At 36.8% G+C, this 16628-nt stretch overlaps 2 protein-coding genes and 1 pseudogene across 3 annotated transcripts; all 3 read left to right on the forward strand.

Annotated features, from left to right (window-relative positions):
• The first annotated feature begins 5865 nt into the window (after positions 1-5865).
• On the forward strand, positions 5866-10351 carry LOC149118932 (uncharacterized). Its single transcript, XM_089274555.1, has 3 exons — positions 5866-5995; positions 7363-7552; positions 10173-10351. The coding sequence occupies exons 1-3, from the start codon at positions 5927-5929 to the stop codon at positions 10214-10216; spliced, it is 303 nt and encodes a 100-aa protein (XP_089130681.1). The 5' UTR covers positions 5866-5926; the 3' UTR covers positions 10217-10351.
• On the forward strand, positions 7563-10248 carry LOC149118933 (uncharacterized; annotated as a pseudogene).
• A 3177-nt stretch (positions 10352-13528) lies between the features above and the next one.
• LOC110054219 (uncharacterized) lies at positions 13529-15912 on the forward strand. 2 transcript variants are annotated; one of them, XM_089274562.1, is made up of 3 exons: positions 13529-13867; positions 14820-15023; positions 15499-15912. In XM_089274562.1, the coding sequence occupies exons 2-3, from the start codon at positions 14825-14827 to the stop codon at positions 15525-15527; spliced, it is 228 nt and encodes a 75-aa protein (XP_089130688.1). In that variant the 5' UTR covers positions 13529-13867; positions 14820-14824; the 3' UTR covers positions 15528-15912. The 2 variants fall into 2 exon arrangements, with proteins under 2 accessions (XP_089130688.1, XP_089130684.1); XM_089274558.1 differs by lacking the exon at positions 13529-13867 and adding an exon at positions 13935-14054.
• The last annotated feature ends 716 nt before the right edge of the window (positions 15913-16628 follow it).

Here is a 16628-nt window from a genome sequence, read left to right on the forward strand (position 1 = left end):
TTCACTCATATTTTTATATATATAAATAACTCCAAGGTAGTCATTATTGAATACGGTCATCTGCGAGATATAGTTTCCCTCTCCATTATAAGAGGTTATGTTTTTCATAATTAGTCCAATCTGACAACCCGATAAGTGTGGATAGAAAATACAAATTAATTTGTTTGAACTGTCGATTTGCCTTGGAGCTATTTAAGCCAAGGAAGGGAGTTATTATTTTTCCAGTTGTAGATGAACAATTCATGTACTGTTCAAATCTAGATGCTAATGTGTGTTACTCAGGGATGTTCAGTAGAAATTCAACGGGTAACTTCGATGGTATACCACTAACATCAAGATGTTAATTAATGAATCATCCAGATTCATTTTCAGATTAATCAAGAAATATCAAACAAGCCTGCATGTATACTGTTTCCTTCAACTATAATCCAGCTCTGATATGAACCACATCGAATGTCAAAGGGGCATTTCTGCAGCAATCATTTCTTGCAGTGGATTTTGAACGCTCTCATGTTTACATACATGTAAATGAGTCAGATAATTCCCGTTTTTAAGCACCTTTTAGCAAATACAAAACAGCCCCAAGCTTTCCTGTCTCTCATGCACAAAGGCATTTGAAGTGCTCTGATATCTAATCTTTCTACTGATCAAGATCACTGATCATGCACTCTACTTCGCATAAATTTCTATTTTGTACAGGCGTGTTATGCAAATTTATTGCCAGGGGCAGCAATCTGCTGTGTTAATTTGTGTCCTATATAACAAGGTGCGTTCTAACTCGAACATATCTGAAATTCAAGATAGACGAGCTGTAGTTTAAACTTTGAACGCCTTGACAACATCAAAAATATTGGACGCAGGGCACGAAACTTGAATACGGTATTTGCTTACGTCTCTTCTTAGCCGAATTCATTGATTTTCTTTAATTACATTTATTATTCCTTTAGTTCATGACCATAATATGATGCGAGAAGAACTTTGTTATTTTTTCGTAATAATTAACCTATCGACAAGAAATTAGCACCACCCTCAACATTTAGTACCTTTTACTTTCTTGATCATAACCTTTGACATATGAAGAAAGTAATGACAATATTGGTTTGTTTTTCGCATAGTTTTGTTTCAGTACACAAAACAGTTTATGTCAGTTTTAGAAAAGTAGTAAATCAATATAACACTAAATAATCAAGAAAACTTTACATTCTTACTTCCTAGCTTTCACCTGTTTTAATTATTGAAATTGAAATTAGAAATATATTTTACAGTACTTTCTAATTTTACGTTTTAGATATCAAAACTTTAAGGGCTTAAGAGCGTTTAAATAAGACAAATTTATGCGTGTATTGTAGCTCAGGATAAAGATACAGAGAAAATAATAATAATAAAAAACTTAACATAAATTACAATATTTAGAGAGGAAGCCATTATCCTGGTTGGAATTCGAATTTGGAGATTTTGGTTTTTGAAAAATTGAAAAATTTGATTAGGAGTTTAAAAAAGCTTGTTCGTATTGAAAAAGCAAAGGAGTAATTCCAAAAATAATCTACTCTCTGAAAACGCTGCATACTGCATGAAGGCTTACTCCAAGTAATGGACTCCTTACGAGAGTTTTTTTTTTTTTTTTATCCTTTCTCCAAATAATTGTAATTTGCTATGTTTTCACATCCTCACAACAGATCTCACCACGGACTGAGGCTGGTTTCATTAGCACATAAGCATAAGCAACACGCAGACGCACTAAGATCTTCATGATTTCGCTTTTTGCTAGAAAACTTTCCTAACAAAAGGATCCGCCTCATAGCACCTCAGTGCGTCTGGGTATACTGTACCGCCCAGGCTTATACTTGTGTCATAGTAGAAACCAACCCTTATGTTTGTTGTTCATAAAACCAATATGTCGATTTTTATGACCTCGGCCATACCGAAAAGGCTTTGGATTTCCCTATTGTTAATTAAGAAATGTAGGAACGAAAATAGAAAATAATCTTGCAATTATGGAAATCAGGTATAGAGTTTTTGTTGCCATACAATAATTCCTCAATGGCCAGTTAAAACATGAGGCCATAAGACACTTTAAACAATATTTCATTTCAACAAAATTGATTTGTATTCGCCAGTCCACCCTCTGGTATATTGGGGGCATTTCCCGCTGTAAAGACGAGGTTTTGTAACAGTCGCACCTTAGAAAAGAACTTTCCTTATTGAAACAAACCCGCCACATTTGTTTTGTCAAAAAACCGCTGGCTTTACTCCTCCTTCTATCCAACACTACTTTCTGATCTGCATCCTTTCCCGCCCTCCTTCTAATGAAACCGGAGGATATTTACGTTTGAGTAGCAATTGGGTATCTAGTGAGCCATCAATCAGCGGGAAGCCATTAATGATGCTCTGTTTACTTAGAACCCCATGGTGACATTTTCTTTCGAGGCTGTGGAGGTCAAATTATAAGCTTCCTTGATATAAATCTTAGCCCAAGTGGCATATTGATACTGTTATCCTGCTTCGGGTGAAATTTTCAAATTCTAACCCTCGAAACTTTTACCACTTTTAACGGATCTCATCAAGGGCATGTGGAATTCTAATACACCAAACTAGTATGATATAGAAAACGCACTAAGTCTAGTAAGAGGATTGTAATCTAAACAAATACCGTTAACAAAAGCTAAATGTTTTGCACGCGGAGCCTGGTGTTATCTGAATCGCATTTCCATTACAAATAGTGTCTTTAAAATGAAGGGTTCCACAGAAGAATGGCTGAAATTTGATAATAAGGTTTTACTTGATACATTAAAAGCACCTTAAACTAACTACATTAAAATGCTTATAAACGACCTTGAAATACATCGATCATTATTTCAATTTAAAAATAAAGTGAATAAGCATAAGAGAAAAAAGCTGTGACGGCACGCATGTTAGAGACCTAACAATTTGCTTCGCTAAAACCAGCATTATAATGGCAGTCATTTTTTTTCCCGCACAGCATTATGGGTTTGGATTTTATTTTATTGTATTAAGTACGAGTAATATGCACTATTCGTGGTTATAACTTACTTGAAAAATGTGCTTCTTGCAGGAGCGTTGTCGCGATATACAAATTCATATTTTTGCAAGGAGGTGAAATTACTTTAAAATAAAATAAAAAATTAAATAATGGCCTACTAAACTAGACAAAAGCTAAAGATGAAAAGTAGACGACAGTATGAACGACAAACTTGAAAACGTTTGGCTAAGTTTTTCAAGATGCGTGTGCAGTGGGTGACTTACATAAATTCAGTACCAACTAGAAAAACGTTTTTGGTACAATAGTACAGAACTTAATTAAGCAATGAAGACCGAGCCCCGTGGACAACGCCTAAGTAAGAAATGGATTTATATTTTACCTTCTAATTTCGCAAATGTCTAGATATTTGTTCAGTGCGTCTCATGGACTCAGAACTTGCTCAAGCTAAATATGTGTAACGCCAGCGTTCAATTCCAAATGAAAATACAAAAAATTAGACGCCTTTGTTTGCGTTCTACAAAATATGCAGAAATTAGTCATTTCACGTTATTGCTGTGCAAGGGACGGCTAAGAAATGTACAAAAGACTTTTAACGCACGTGCACAGCCATTTTTCTGCTCATTAAACCTTTTGTTTGGTGGCGTTCTCGTTGCCGTTGCCGTCGTGGTTTGCTTAAGGTCGCTAATATCAAAACCACATCCCTCCCTTCTGTGTTGTTTTAAGGAGAAATTAGACACTAATTAGGACTGGGTAGGTTTTGCTGTTTCCCTCAGTTTTTTGTATCTTAATTAGTCACCTGTTTTTGTATTAATAAATATTATACAAAAAGCATCTGCGTTAATTGTACTTAATTGAAATTTGCATCTGGAATTTTGAGATAATATTACACGAATTACGGCAGTCTCTGAGAAAAGTGTGTTTCTATTAAATTTCAATTAATAAAACGTTTTTGTATTGATATTTCTAAACTGAATGTGGAATATACAATAAATTAGTCCGAAACTTCTGAAAACGATGCTTGAACAAGAATGAAATGCCATTCATTTTCAAAAGTCGTGCCTTAATTCCGAATTAACAGTGCTAGTTAATCATTTTATACTTCATCGAAACCACAACTTCAACAGCATTATGAAGAACTTCATGGCGAAAAGGAGAAAAGCGTAGCTCAGTGAACCCTGGATTCCACAAGCAAATTCTCCGCCTTCCAGAGTTATCAATTTACCCTAGTAGTGAATACTAGTCAAGAGATTTCATGCTTCAGAGTAAATATTAAATATATAACTCAATTGTAGCTGTATTTTATCCTTTGCTTTCCATTTTCTGAAAATATCCCTTCTTACATGTATATACATTTGATGGCAAAACCTTGCATTACAATATTTTATGTTTTCCATACTTTTCGTTTTCCTCTGTTTTAGCGCTCGATTGCGTAAATGCTTTTATTTTTATTATTATTATTTTTTTTGTCGTAATACTCTGAATCAGCGTTTTCTCAGAATTTTTCCTTTTTTTTTGGTTTTATTTGAAAAGCAAGCAACAAAAATAGATTCAATATCCTGGTTCAGATCACCCATAATAATTGTATGTCACCTCTTTAAAAAATATATTAAAATAACAAATAAGATAAGCCTAAGATGTAGAATGGCCATAAGGACAACCTTTTCAAAGCATGAAGTAAGATAACCTAAGGGAAACGAGATTATCTACAAACCAAGTTTTCAAGCCTCCATAACTAAAACCAATTTACATTGGGGCTGATGAGGGGCGCGCCAGACTGCTTAACTGTTTTTCTAAGTTATTAAGAAAAAAAACATTTTATAGAAATGTCAAGGTTGTTAGGGTTTTCTTTGTTTCTAGCTTTTTTTATAATGTGCGACATCATTTACATTAATACCGAAAATAATAATTAAGATAATATCAAAAAACCCACAAATCCATACAAATGTTATGATCCTAGATTAAATTAACTATGTGCGATCTGCCAGCAATGTTCTTCAGTCGAGACCGCTCTATTAGTCGAGTCTACGGATATTCTTTTGATTATTCCGAAATAACTACTACCATTCCTCCGATTTGACCGACTGCCACAAGGATATCTGCTTCACTAGTATCACCCGACTCGCATGGGATAACAACTCATCTCCTTTTATTCTCTCTAACTGACCGCGTTGTGTTTCTAATTGAATTTTTCAGCAAAACTGCATGCTTAGAGCTAGCTCGATATATATATTCCACAGACAGATTTCTGAAAGGAATAATTGTTTTCGAACGGATATTAGTAATTGTGTGCGAACCAATTATCATGAAAGATTAAAGAGCCGTCATTAATCACACTTTATGGATATTTTTCTTTGCCCAGGAGGAAATAACTTAAAATTGCTTTCAAATCCCATTACAACTTAACTGGAGAAATTATTTTCTGTGGCAATGTTTTATTTTCAAATTGTGCAAATCCAAAAAAATAAAAAATGAAAAAAGTGTAAGAAGCGTTGGGAAAAACTTCAAATTTTCACCAGCTTTATTGCTAAAATTAAGAACTTTCCAATCGTCCTTATCCAAAACCCTTGAAAAGAAGCTAGAAGGGTTTTAATTAACGACTCCGATATGTCTACCGGAAACTTCGACCTAAAACAATCTTCTAAACATGTGAAAAGTTCTTTTTTACCTGATTCACATGCAATGGCGCACGCTGATCAGGAATATTGGAGTCATTCTAGCTTTCATTAAAACAATGAGATGCTGCTTGAATGTGAATCGCCATATGCTGTCGAGACGGAAACATGGAATGAAACCGCAAATTAGCGTGTAGTTTCCGACTCGACAAGCATTTTGTTTTCGTATAATCACATTATCTTAAGGCGTCTTTCTTAAACTGAAAGGTGTTCTACCTACGCTAAATTAGTTTACAGAAAGCAAATATATATAATGTTGATAGTGTTTACATCTCTTTCATACGACTCAGAGGTTCTGAAACGTTCTATCGCAAACGTTAAGGTAGGTCCGCCTATGTTTTGGTTCTACTTACAGCTAAAAGTTCACGAAGGAAAAAGTTCTTTCTCAGCTAAATTTCTTAAACGTAGCTCATTGGTACAAAATAGATTTTAGCATGATTTTTTTTATGATAGCATTTGAAGACCACAGTTAAAATGTTCGATTTGTTCTCCGCCTTCTATTGGAGGCCTTAAAATCTGTAAGTTCCGTTTATTGCTACAAAGAGATAGCAGGCTGTGTTTATCTTTCTTTTAACAATATAGCTGATTTATACTCGCTACTGGAGCTGAATGTGCTTTATTATTGTTTTTAGAGAACACGGAACATCATATATTTTTTTAATTTTTGGTAAATAACGTTTTTTGTTGCGAGTTTGTTCCAAACTACTGGCTTCGTTCATGTACGTCGTCACGAATTTGAAAACAAATATTTGTCGTTTCATTCTGACTAAACAGTTCACGGTCGTAGTGAATGGTTAAATGAAAATAAACGTGAACAGAATTACAGAAATGATGTATAATCGTCGTGACAATGCAAAGACAGAACTATTGTTGATTCACCAGTGAACTCGAACTGACCGTAAAGTAGGATTGTTTATAACTCGTTCAAGTCATCCATTAGTTAGCTTAAGCGCTTGCCTTTTCTTTAAGTGTTGTTTTGTTTGAACAAAGTAAGATATAAAACTTATTTTCACTACATCGATCTCTTAGAAAAATATTAATAACACTGCTTTCTCATAGTTCTTTTCTGCTTTATTTTCCGTCAAGCGGGTTGCTTTGAATAATTAAGACACTACACCACTTAATCGGCTAAAGGGGAGATATTGCAAGATTCAAAATACACTCACGAACATTACTAGCAGTCTCCGCGCCTGCTTTGTGTTCCTGTTTCTAAAATAAAGTACCACTGAGTAGCAGAGATATTTTAGCTTAAGAGGCAGGACAGGCTCATTTGTTTATCACCTGCAAACACAACATTGTTGTACTGAATGAGGACTTTCAGTTTATAGCTGGTAGAGCTAAACTTTCAAACGAATACAAAAAGTACCCACGCTGGAAAAGACTATTTAAAAAGTAGGAGGGTTTTTTTGGATAAAGCTTCCTTTAGTGCACCCTCTTGTCAAAAGAGTTATGAGAGTTATGTTTGGTTCTTGTGCAAACTTTCATTCTCGCGGTGCCAAGATCGGACCAAAATTCCGGGGTGGGGCGTTGTCACCTTCGATGGGCGAGACCTACATTCGGGGAAGTTAAGGGCTGTTCTGATAAACTACCTTTGCCCGTAAAATACTTTAACCTAACTAAGATCTCTAATTCAGCAGGGTTCCGTGAAGTTAACATTTTTTTATTGTTACAACAATTTTAATCCGGCAGATGGTTTCCAAGGCGCAAACAACTATCGTTCTCCTGACATGCGCAGTATTACTGCTCCTTGTCCAACCAGCTGTGAGCCAACAGGATGCACTGCGATGGGGCAAGAGGGACAGCGGTCTATCGGAGGAGTATGCGCCAGAAAACGTACGAAACTGGCGGAGACAACAGGAAAACAAACGAGAATATTACGGTATGCCTGTATGCATTATGGTCATCTTAAACACTTAGCATATGCTTACATGGTGTAGTTATTTCTTCGATGGATAGATCACTAGCTTTCTGTTTATTTGCGTCTTTTTTTTTTTTTTTTAAAATCACAATCGCTTATTTTTTTACTGTTATCTATTTTCGGCTGCAATCAATCGAACGGCGATAGCCATAGCAGATAACAGAGTGTCGGTAACTCTTTGACATAAATAAGTGATACATTTTAATTTGAATATCTTATTGAGCTCGACCCACTTTGATCCCTACGCCTTCGGGCTGCCTTTCTCTAATGACACGAGCCTTAGCGGAACATAGGATTAATTTAATCAGATTATCAGCAAATCAAAATTGTGATCGGGAGAGTTCCACATGAATAACTGCGAACTGATGATATCAATATTTGGAGAAAGGAAAAAAGGAATTACTTTGTTTTCCATATGTTTAAGTACTATTCTCTAATTATTTCTTGAAATTTCATACCATTTAAAAAAATACAGGTGATGTGATGAAGAAAATGGTCCCACTGTCGTTTATAAATGTTATTTATCTTGAGGCGGTTATGATCTTTAGCATGTTTCATAGTAAACTGCCTACATCCAGTTTACTAAAGAGATCGAAGAAAATGGAAAACTTCCTTTTCTAGACTGTTTGGTAAGCCGCGACAACAACGAACTGCGAACGACAGTGTACAGAAAACCGACGCGTACCGACAGTTAACTTGACGAATCATATTACAACCCGACCTCACACAAAGCCACGGTTATAAAGGCTTCGAGGAGACGAGTGTAACTAGTTTGTGACACACCGGACAGCTTACGTGACGAAAACAGATACCTTGAACTTGTTTTTCAGAAAAACAACTACAACGCTAACTTTATTAGACGAAACATTTACCGAACTACTGAAGCTGATGCAACGAACAGGAACCCAACACCTGTTACTACAGTGACTATACCTTACATTAAGGGCACTTCTGAGACCTTCTCACGGATCCTGCAGCCCTACATGTACAACATCCTTGTAGGCCACAAACCTACAACTACGTTACGGCACTTACTGACCAACGTGAAAGACGACGACGAACCTAACAACAGACAGGGAGCCGTTTACAAGATCAAATGGTCCGACTGCCAGGCTTCCAACAATGGTGAGACTGGCAGAAACCTTAACACGAGACTGACTGAACACAAACGAGCGACGAGAAATGGTGATGCCAACAATCACATTGCTGTATATCATCAACTGACAAACCACAACATTGACTGGGACTCTGCTCAGTGCTTAACCTCTGGACTCTGGAAAGCTGGTACACTAACCTAGAACAAACGCCAACAGATGTCAACAACTACCATCGCCTTACAAACCTTACGTCGCCTTACATGACGGAAACGAAACCGACAAACGGACTTCTGACAGACTGACTTAATTTGACTAACAATACACGGACCAAAAACCGACCAGTTTGACTAACAATAGACGGATCGAAACCGACCAATGACTGATGACAAACTTAACACGAGTCCTTCAGCCAATACCAGCATGGCTAAACTGACCAATCACGTTCAACGGACCAGACTTACAACATCATCGACTGACAAACATTCACTTGACTCTGAAGATGACTTCCGCTCAGGTTGTCGAAACGTCGGTCACCAACAACAGTTCTTTTCAGAACTACCCTCACCCGGACAACCACACTATACGAACTACTTTTAACTTGTTTGTGAAGAAGAGAAAGAGATGAGGATTAGCGAATTTGATTTAAAAAATAAATTTGAAATATACAAGGAAAATTCAAACTAAAATAAAGATTTGAAATAAGAAATTTATAGTAATCTTTAGATGAGCCCCATAGACTTCCACCCCCAATCCGAAGTTCCAAAAGCGGTTTTCTACTTTGTTATGTACTTGCGTTTCCTTTGCCCCATTTGTTAAAAAATAGCTTAGTACTCGTTTTACCCAGAAGTCCGTTACATATTTGTACGCTGCTGTTATTGGCTGAGCTAACGCAAAGTGGGATTTATTTTTTTTTAATATTGTAACTGTTTTGCATCAGCTTCCTTAGCTCTTAGGTAAGTACATAGCAATGCCTAACCGAAATGTTGATTCACACTAATGCACAAATCCAATTGTTTGATGGGCCCCGCATTTTTGTAGCTTTGTTTTGAAATCGCAGCCTGATCTAATACTTCCCTTCAGTCAGGGAGAAACTACATGCCTCGTCATATTTAGTTGAAACTTATACAAATGCTTCAAATTTCGATCACATCAACTAGTAAAAAAACTTGTCAAAGTCCCCTTTCCTCTTTCAATCTTTGAAAATGCCAAAACACATTTATACGTCCCTTCAAAGGTCAAATTATTTTGTCAACACTGCACAGGGGTGGGGAGGGGCAAAATGTGTGAAAACTGAAGTGTTTCAACAATTATGATGAGGCTTACAGTTCTTTTAAAGGCACGTGTGAATTCCTTAGAAGCTCATCAGACGTTACAGGGAGTAAAATGACATGGCTTAATAGTTTAGAAGGCTATTTTAGTACAAAAAGCATTGAACGTAAAATCGGTTCTTTTTGACTGAATTATGACTTCATTTATTTTACCAGGCCAAGAGAGGCGCAGAGATGTTCCAGAATATGTCTACAATTGAGACATCGCTGAGGCGTGTATTTTAGTTCAAAAGGAGAGAGATATTGTGTAGAATATTTGCGTACATCATGTGTATGACTGTAATAAAATCAAAGACCAAATAAATTGCTTATTCTGCTGATCAGCTAGGTTGAAACACTTGTTTGTCTTAATTTTTTTATTATAATCTTGTGCTGGAGTGCAACGTCACTTCTTAGTCTTGTGCCTCCCCTTTTCCAATATCTTTTTGACTTTACCTCGGGATATTTGGTATGATGGAGGGTTATGACGCCAAGAAAATGGAAATTGGAGAAGGGATATGATAACAAGACACCATATTTGTACGGCTGTATTCACTTTTCTCCTTTTCGTTTCCCTTTTTTGCAATACTACACTGTTTTTCGATTATTTTAGCCACCCATTTCGCAGTGAGCTTCAACTTTTCCTTCGTTTTCTGTAAATCAGTTTTAACTCGACATATCGGTAAACAATCCTTGTTATCTGTCAAATAGTTGAAAAATAATAAAACATGCTGTCTGCTACTACTCAGCCTACACATCTAACGCTTCATGGGGATGAAATGGATTCCAGCCCAATCAACTCTATCCTTATATTGGACTCCAATAATTTACATCTCTCCGGAACGTTGAAAGTTGAAAATGACCTCAAAACATATTAAACAGTTCACGCCACCAATTGAATTTACTAGGTAATCAATTTTTTATGTAACTTCAGTAACCAAACACTGATTGTGCTTCCGACATTGAAGTAAGGAATTTTTAACTTCGATTTCTTTTAGCAGTTACATAGATGACGGAATTGGTAATGACTGACTGAGAATCCGCTGCAAATCACTGTGCGTTAATAAAAAAACACACTGATGTAAAGTTTATATGAAATATTTCATATATATGAACTGCGGTTATAGGTGAAAGTGAAGAATGATCGTCGCAGTTAATTTTCCAATTTAAGCAACTGGAAAGAAGAAGCCTGAAAAAAAAAAAAAAAAAAAATCAGGGCTTCAACGGGATTCGAACCCGTGACCTCCGTGATACCGGTGCGATGCTCTACCAACTGAGCTACGAAGCCACACATTGGGAGCGAGGTCAATTAATTGAGTTCATATCGGGAAGATATGAACTCAATTAATTGACCTAGCTCCCAATGTGTGGCTTCGTAGCTCAGTTGGTAGAGCATCGCACCGGTATCGCGGAGGTCACGGGTTCGAATCCCGTTGAAGCCCTGATTTTTTTTTTTTTTTTTCAGGCTTCTTCTTTCCAGTTGCTTAAATTGGAAAATTAACTGCGACGATCATTCTTCACTTTCAAAAAAACACACTGTGAGATCGGTTCCGAAAAATGTCCGACATGGCTCAGTTTTGATTATTAACAACGCGAAATAAGTACAAAACGCCAAAATCACAAAAGGTAAAAGGCGCATTAAAGGAAATTGTGTTCAAATTATATGATGCGTTTTGTAATCAATTGGTAAAGAGTAGTGCTTTCGTATAAACTCTTGGTCTTCGGCCATCGTAGCTTGATTAAAAATATAAAACAATCAGCGGTGATAAACATTTTAAAAACATGCATTTTATGAACTTGACGTTTCGTATGCTAGTCAACATACATTTTCAAAAATATAACCGTTAAAATTTAGTGAAAAGCTATTTATACTGCATCAGTGGAGGTCTGGAACCTGGACAAAAAACATCTAGACAGAAAACATCGTATCTGAATTAGAAAGTAGTGCTTTCGTTAACCCCAAGGCGCGATTTGCGCTTATCAAAGCTACTGATCCAAATTGTTTGGTCTTTCGACTGAAAAAAAATCGGGTCCGTCATTTGACGTTGTTATTTTCCAGAGGACAGCTACGAAATGTACCAAGATTTATAACGCATGTGCACAGCCATTGTCCTGCTCATTAACTTTTTTTTTCGCTGACGTTTTCGTTTCCGTCGAGGTTTGCTTAAGTTCCCTATGTTATTGAGAAGCAGCATAATGGTTTTTTCAAAACTTAACGCCAAGTGAATAACATTTTCCTCGCACTCTTATTGGTTGACTGAGACGGTAAATATCCTGTCATGTTGCCTGTTTTGTAAATATTACAAACCTATCTGTTTTAGGCGTTGTAGTTGGCAGCGGAAATATCCACTTTTTATCTGATAACGTTGTCGCTGTTCGTTGTCAGATATGGTTTACATAAAAACAATTATTTGCCTCCGTGCCAGAGGAAAGAACAAGATATTTACCTTCCCCGCGATTTATTCCCTTGTAAGTTCACGTCGTCATTTTTTTATTCCTCGGAGTGCACATCTGAATTAAGCTAAGTTTACTTCAAAGCTCTAATTTTACAAAGCCTTTCTCCTTGGCTGCAATCGTTTTTAGAGTTAACATTAATAAAACCACATCGATCAAATGCAGTTCAAGCAATTGAAGTCATATGCTAACATAAGCGGTACATTTGATGGAAAAACCGAAATACTAAGTGCGGTTCTCGATAATGTCACTTCAGATAAAATTTATAAACTTGAAGGGTAATATGCCTTTACCGTGAATTACTTAATAATTGCATAGGCTCTTCGATTCATTTTCTTTCTTTTTTTTTTCCTCTTTATTCTGTCTTTTTTATTTTCTGCTTTTTATGTGTATGTATGTGTGTCTAAAGAGTTTACTGTAAACCGTGCAAACATGTACGATGTTGTACTTGTTGAAGGGATTTCCTCTGCTTCAGTCCAGTCATCTTTGCTATAAACAAGACACCATTATTATCGTCTCTTGTTATCAAACAGATTTGACAATCCGCCCGGAGTGTAATTGACGACAAGCTCTAAAACGAAATGGAAGCGAATTGCAATGACGGAAACGATGTTGACCACCACATTAGCAAAAGCAAACTTACAACGACACCTCGCTTCCTAGCAATTTAAAAGTTCATCATTGCTACTAACGCAGGTTTAACACTGTTTATTGACCACTTTATGGCTTCTTTAAAGAGTGTCGGCGATACTTTTGGAAAATTCACATTACAAATGATGTTAATTGGAGCGTTCGAAAAGTCGAACAAAGAGAGGAAAGTCGAAGAATTAAGTTCTAATTTGGCTATCCATGAAAACAATGTTGGCTCCATTTCAGAGGCGAAGAAATTAAAGTGCTAAGCCTTTACCATTCATTTTATCTTTGCCTTATATGTGGGTTGTGTTATTGATGAAATATTTCCGACCAAACATGTTTCCGAAGTTTATTGTTTTCTAAATCAAAAAGAAATCAGAAAACCCTTGATTATATTTGCAATAAGGCGAAAACGCCAGCTGAAAACTGACGTCGACCATTGACCGCGATTTGATCTGAAGCCAACATGTGAAGTCTGGAGCTTAAAGGTTGAAAAAATTTAAAAGTTTTAGCGCGCTACACTCTTCAATAGAGAGAAACAAACGAAAAACCGTGTACATCGCCGGCCAAAGGAACAATTCAATAACCAAAATTACCGCAGTCATTAACAGTGACTCGCGCAGTTAATTAAGACGCCAACGACTGAGAGCTTCTAAGGTATTAGTCTTAGATAAAAGAGGCATTGAAAGAGTAAAGGTTTTGACAAGTGGTTTAAGAACAGGAAGCTTCTACTCTAGATCGGAGTAAAGCATCAGTCGTACAAGTCAAACGCGAACAAGCGTAAGGTATGATTAACTTTCTGTCAATTTATAGGAAGGCAGGGTAGAGATAGCTAAAAATGACGCCCCCGTCCAATTTCATTGAAAAAGGCTGTCATTCCCAGATGATAGATCAAGCTTTAAAAGTCAAAGCAAGGTTAACGTGAATTGCGCAAAAAGTACGAGGGATAGAAATAACAGTCAGAGGCCTTCGGTAAGCTGAAATAATTGCTATGCTTATTATATATGTCTCTTTGTGATTCCAGAGCCGTAAACGTTTTTGTGGTATTCACTATAATTTTATGAAAAAGAGCTAAACTATATTTTGTTGCTTTATAGCTCTAGAAACGACATTAAAATGGAGGCTAAAAACTTAACAGACTTCAAAAGGAATGCCAAAATTATGCGCGCAAGGAGTATTCAATGGTCGTTTTCAGCGCAGATGTTTACATTTTGAAGTTTACAGAATCAAAGCGTTTCTGTTATTTTCTGCACTGTCATCTATATCCATAATTATGTTGAATTTAACATACCTTCCTCGTCCTCCATAGATTTGTCAAACAGTATTATAAAATCACCCAACAAAAGATCTTTTTAAAGGGTTCCAGCGACTCGAAACTAAAACACTCTGATTCAACAGCTCTTCAACTTTTCAATTTGTACCGGAAATTACAGCCACTACATAATTACAAGTACTGTTGCTCGCAATGTTTCAGAAGGGTTTCGTAAGGAAGCAAACAAAAGAAATAGAAACTCAGATTGAATCAGCTGGTGTATGACACAGTTACATCGGTCTTCGATTCTAAATTCTGAATTTAAGGCACCTCTCTGCTCAGAAACAGGAAGCTTTAGCAAACACATGGGCAACGGATATGAAAACGCCACCAAAAACGCCACCAAAGCAAGGGTTTAATTAATTAGCAGTGTAATGGTTTAACACGTGCGTTTAAATGAAGTTTTTTTCCCCTCCTTTTTGTAGAAAACATGACGTCATCTTACAAGTTAGCGTTGTTATTGATCATTCCTTGCGTTCTTCTTTCGATGTACTCTCAAAATGTTGAGGGACAGCTTCCCGGAATTCGCTGGGGAAGAGGTTTTCAAGAAGGCGATGGTCTTCAAAGAGAAAGCGAGGGAAAACTTTGGGGACTGCTGAAAAAGAGGCTTTATCGACTTCAAATGGATGGTAAGGTTTTATATAGTTCCAAGTTTATTTTGCTTCATGTTTTGATCTTATATGGACTATAGGCATAGTCATAAGAGAGAAAGGCAAACAGTATCATCTGAGATAAGTGCATTATCACTGACAGATCAGTTCTGTCTCAGTAAAAAAACAGGCAGTTTTTGAATTCTAAATATAGGATAAGTGTAACTTATGTTTTCACATGAGACAGTGGGTAGCAGGGATGGCGCAGTGGTGAGAGCACTCGCCTCCCACTAATGTTGTCTGGGTTCGATTCCGCCCCAGTGCCATATGTAGGTTGAGTTTGTTGTTGGTTCTTAGGGTTCTCCGGTTTTCCTCCCGCCCTCCACAAAAACCTACATCTCCGAATTCCTATTCGACTAGGATAGAGGACCCGAATGAAAACCAGTTAAGGCTGATGTGGCTTTCTATCTAAATATTGCAGTTTTGTCTGTTTTTAATTTTCTTTTCTCGGCAGATACAGCCCAAGACAAGGAGGTATCGTAGTTCATCCAGACTACTTGACAAAGTCGTCGATAGTGAAGGAAAATGATAAGGAATTTACAAATACGAAATTTATTTACATTTTACCATTCATTGAAATCTCATCATGAACAGGTTTCGTATAAATTTTAGGTAATTACAGAATGTAAATCCTTGTGCTGTTAGACGTCCTGAATTCATTCTGTATTCCTGTTCCTCTCTATTTAAATGTAAAAGGTTAACGTTTCGGTTTATTGTCTATATCATCCATAACAGATTCAATGAGTACTTGAGTCATTAAACAAATCCAAGTACATCGAAAATTGCTGTAATCTAAATTAGAAGCTATTAGAGAATATCCCAGTTCTCAAATACTGGCCAATCTAAATAAAATAAAGAATATGCCAAAGGCCTGTCGTTTTTTATGACTGAATGAAGTATAAGAAGGAGTATTACAAATGGGTTGAGAAAAATTCGCTCGCTCGCTTGCTCAGTCAGTCTGTCAGTCGGGCAGCAAGTTGTGTAATTTCGCTGACCCGTTTTTTGTTGTTGTTGTTGTTTTGTATTTGGTTCGGTTTTTTTTTTTTTTTTTTTTATCAAAGGATTGTTCGAAGAGAGGGTTTTAAGAGGTTGTGAAGAGCGAGGTTTTAGGAATTGTTAACTAGTTGAAGCAAATCTATATTTCGACAATTGATCAAAATACAATTATGATCCCAAATAGAGAGAAGCAATGTGATAGTATCTCGCCAAATAAACAATAGGAAAGAAGGATCTTTCTTGAGTAGCGGATTTTGGACCTGTTCATGTGGAGAGTTGTCCCTCACGGGAGAGTTTCCCTGCCCCAGAGTTATCTTTCGCCGAGCCATCAGCAATGTTTCTATTAACTAACGTACTCAGAGGCTACAAGAAGAATTCGCAACTAGCTGGTGGATTTGTGTCAGAGTTGCCTCGGTGATAACGCTGTTGTCCTGGCTGACCGAACCAGAAATTGGCCCTCCCGTTTGGTTTGGTCTATGTGCCTCGCTTTATCTCTGGTAGGGGAGCCAAACATATTTTAAATCCAGGCCCACCTAACCTTCAATGCAAGTGACCTTCCACCCAGGATCACCCTATCTTCAGTGCGAG

This window comes from Orbicella faveolata, unplaced genomic scaffold, assembly GCF_042242905.1.
Source record: "Orbicella faveolata isolate gen_17 unplaced genomic scaffold, um_ofav_v1 contig_1, whole genome shotgun sequence".
Classification (NCBI taxonomy): Eukaryota; Metazoa; Cnidaria; class Anthozoa; order Scleractinia; family Merulinidae; genus Orbicella; species Orbicella faveolata.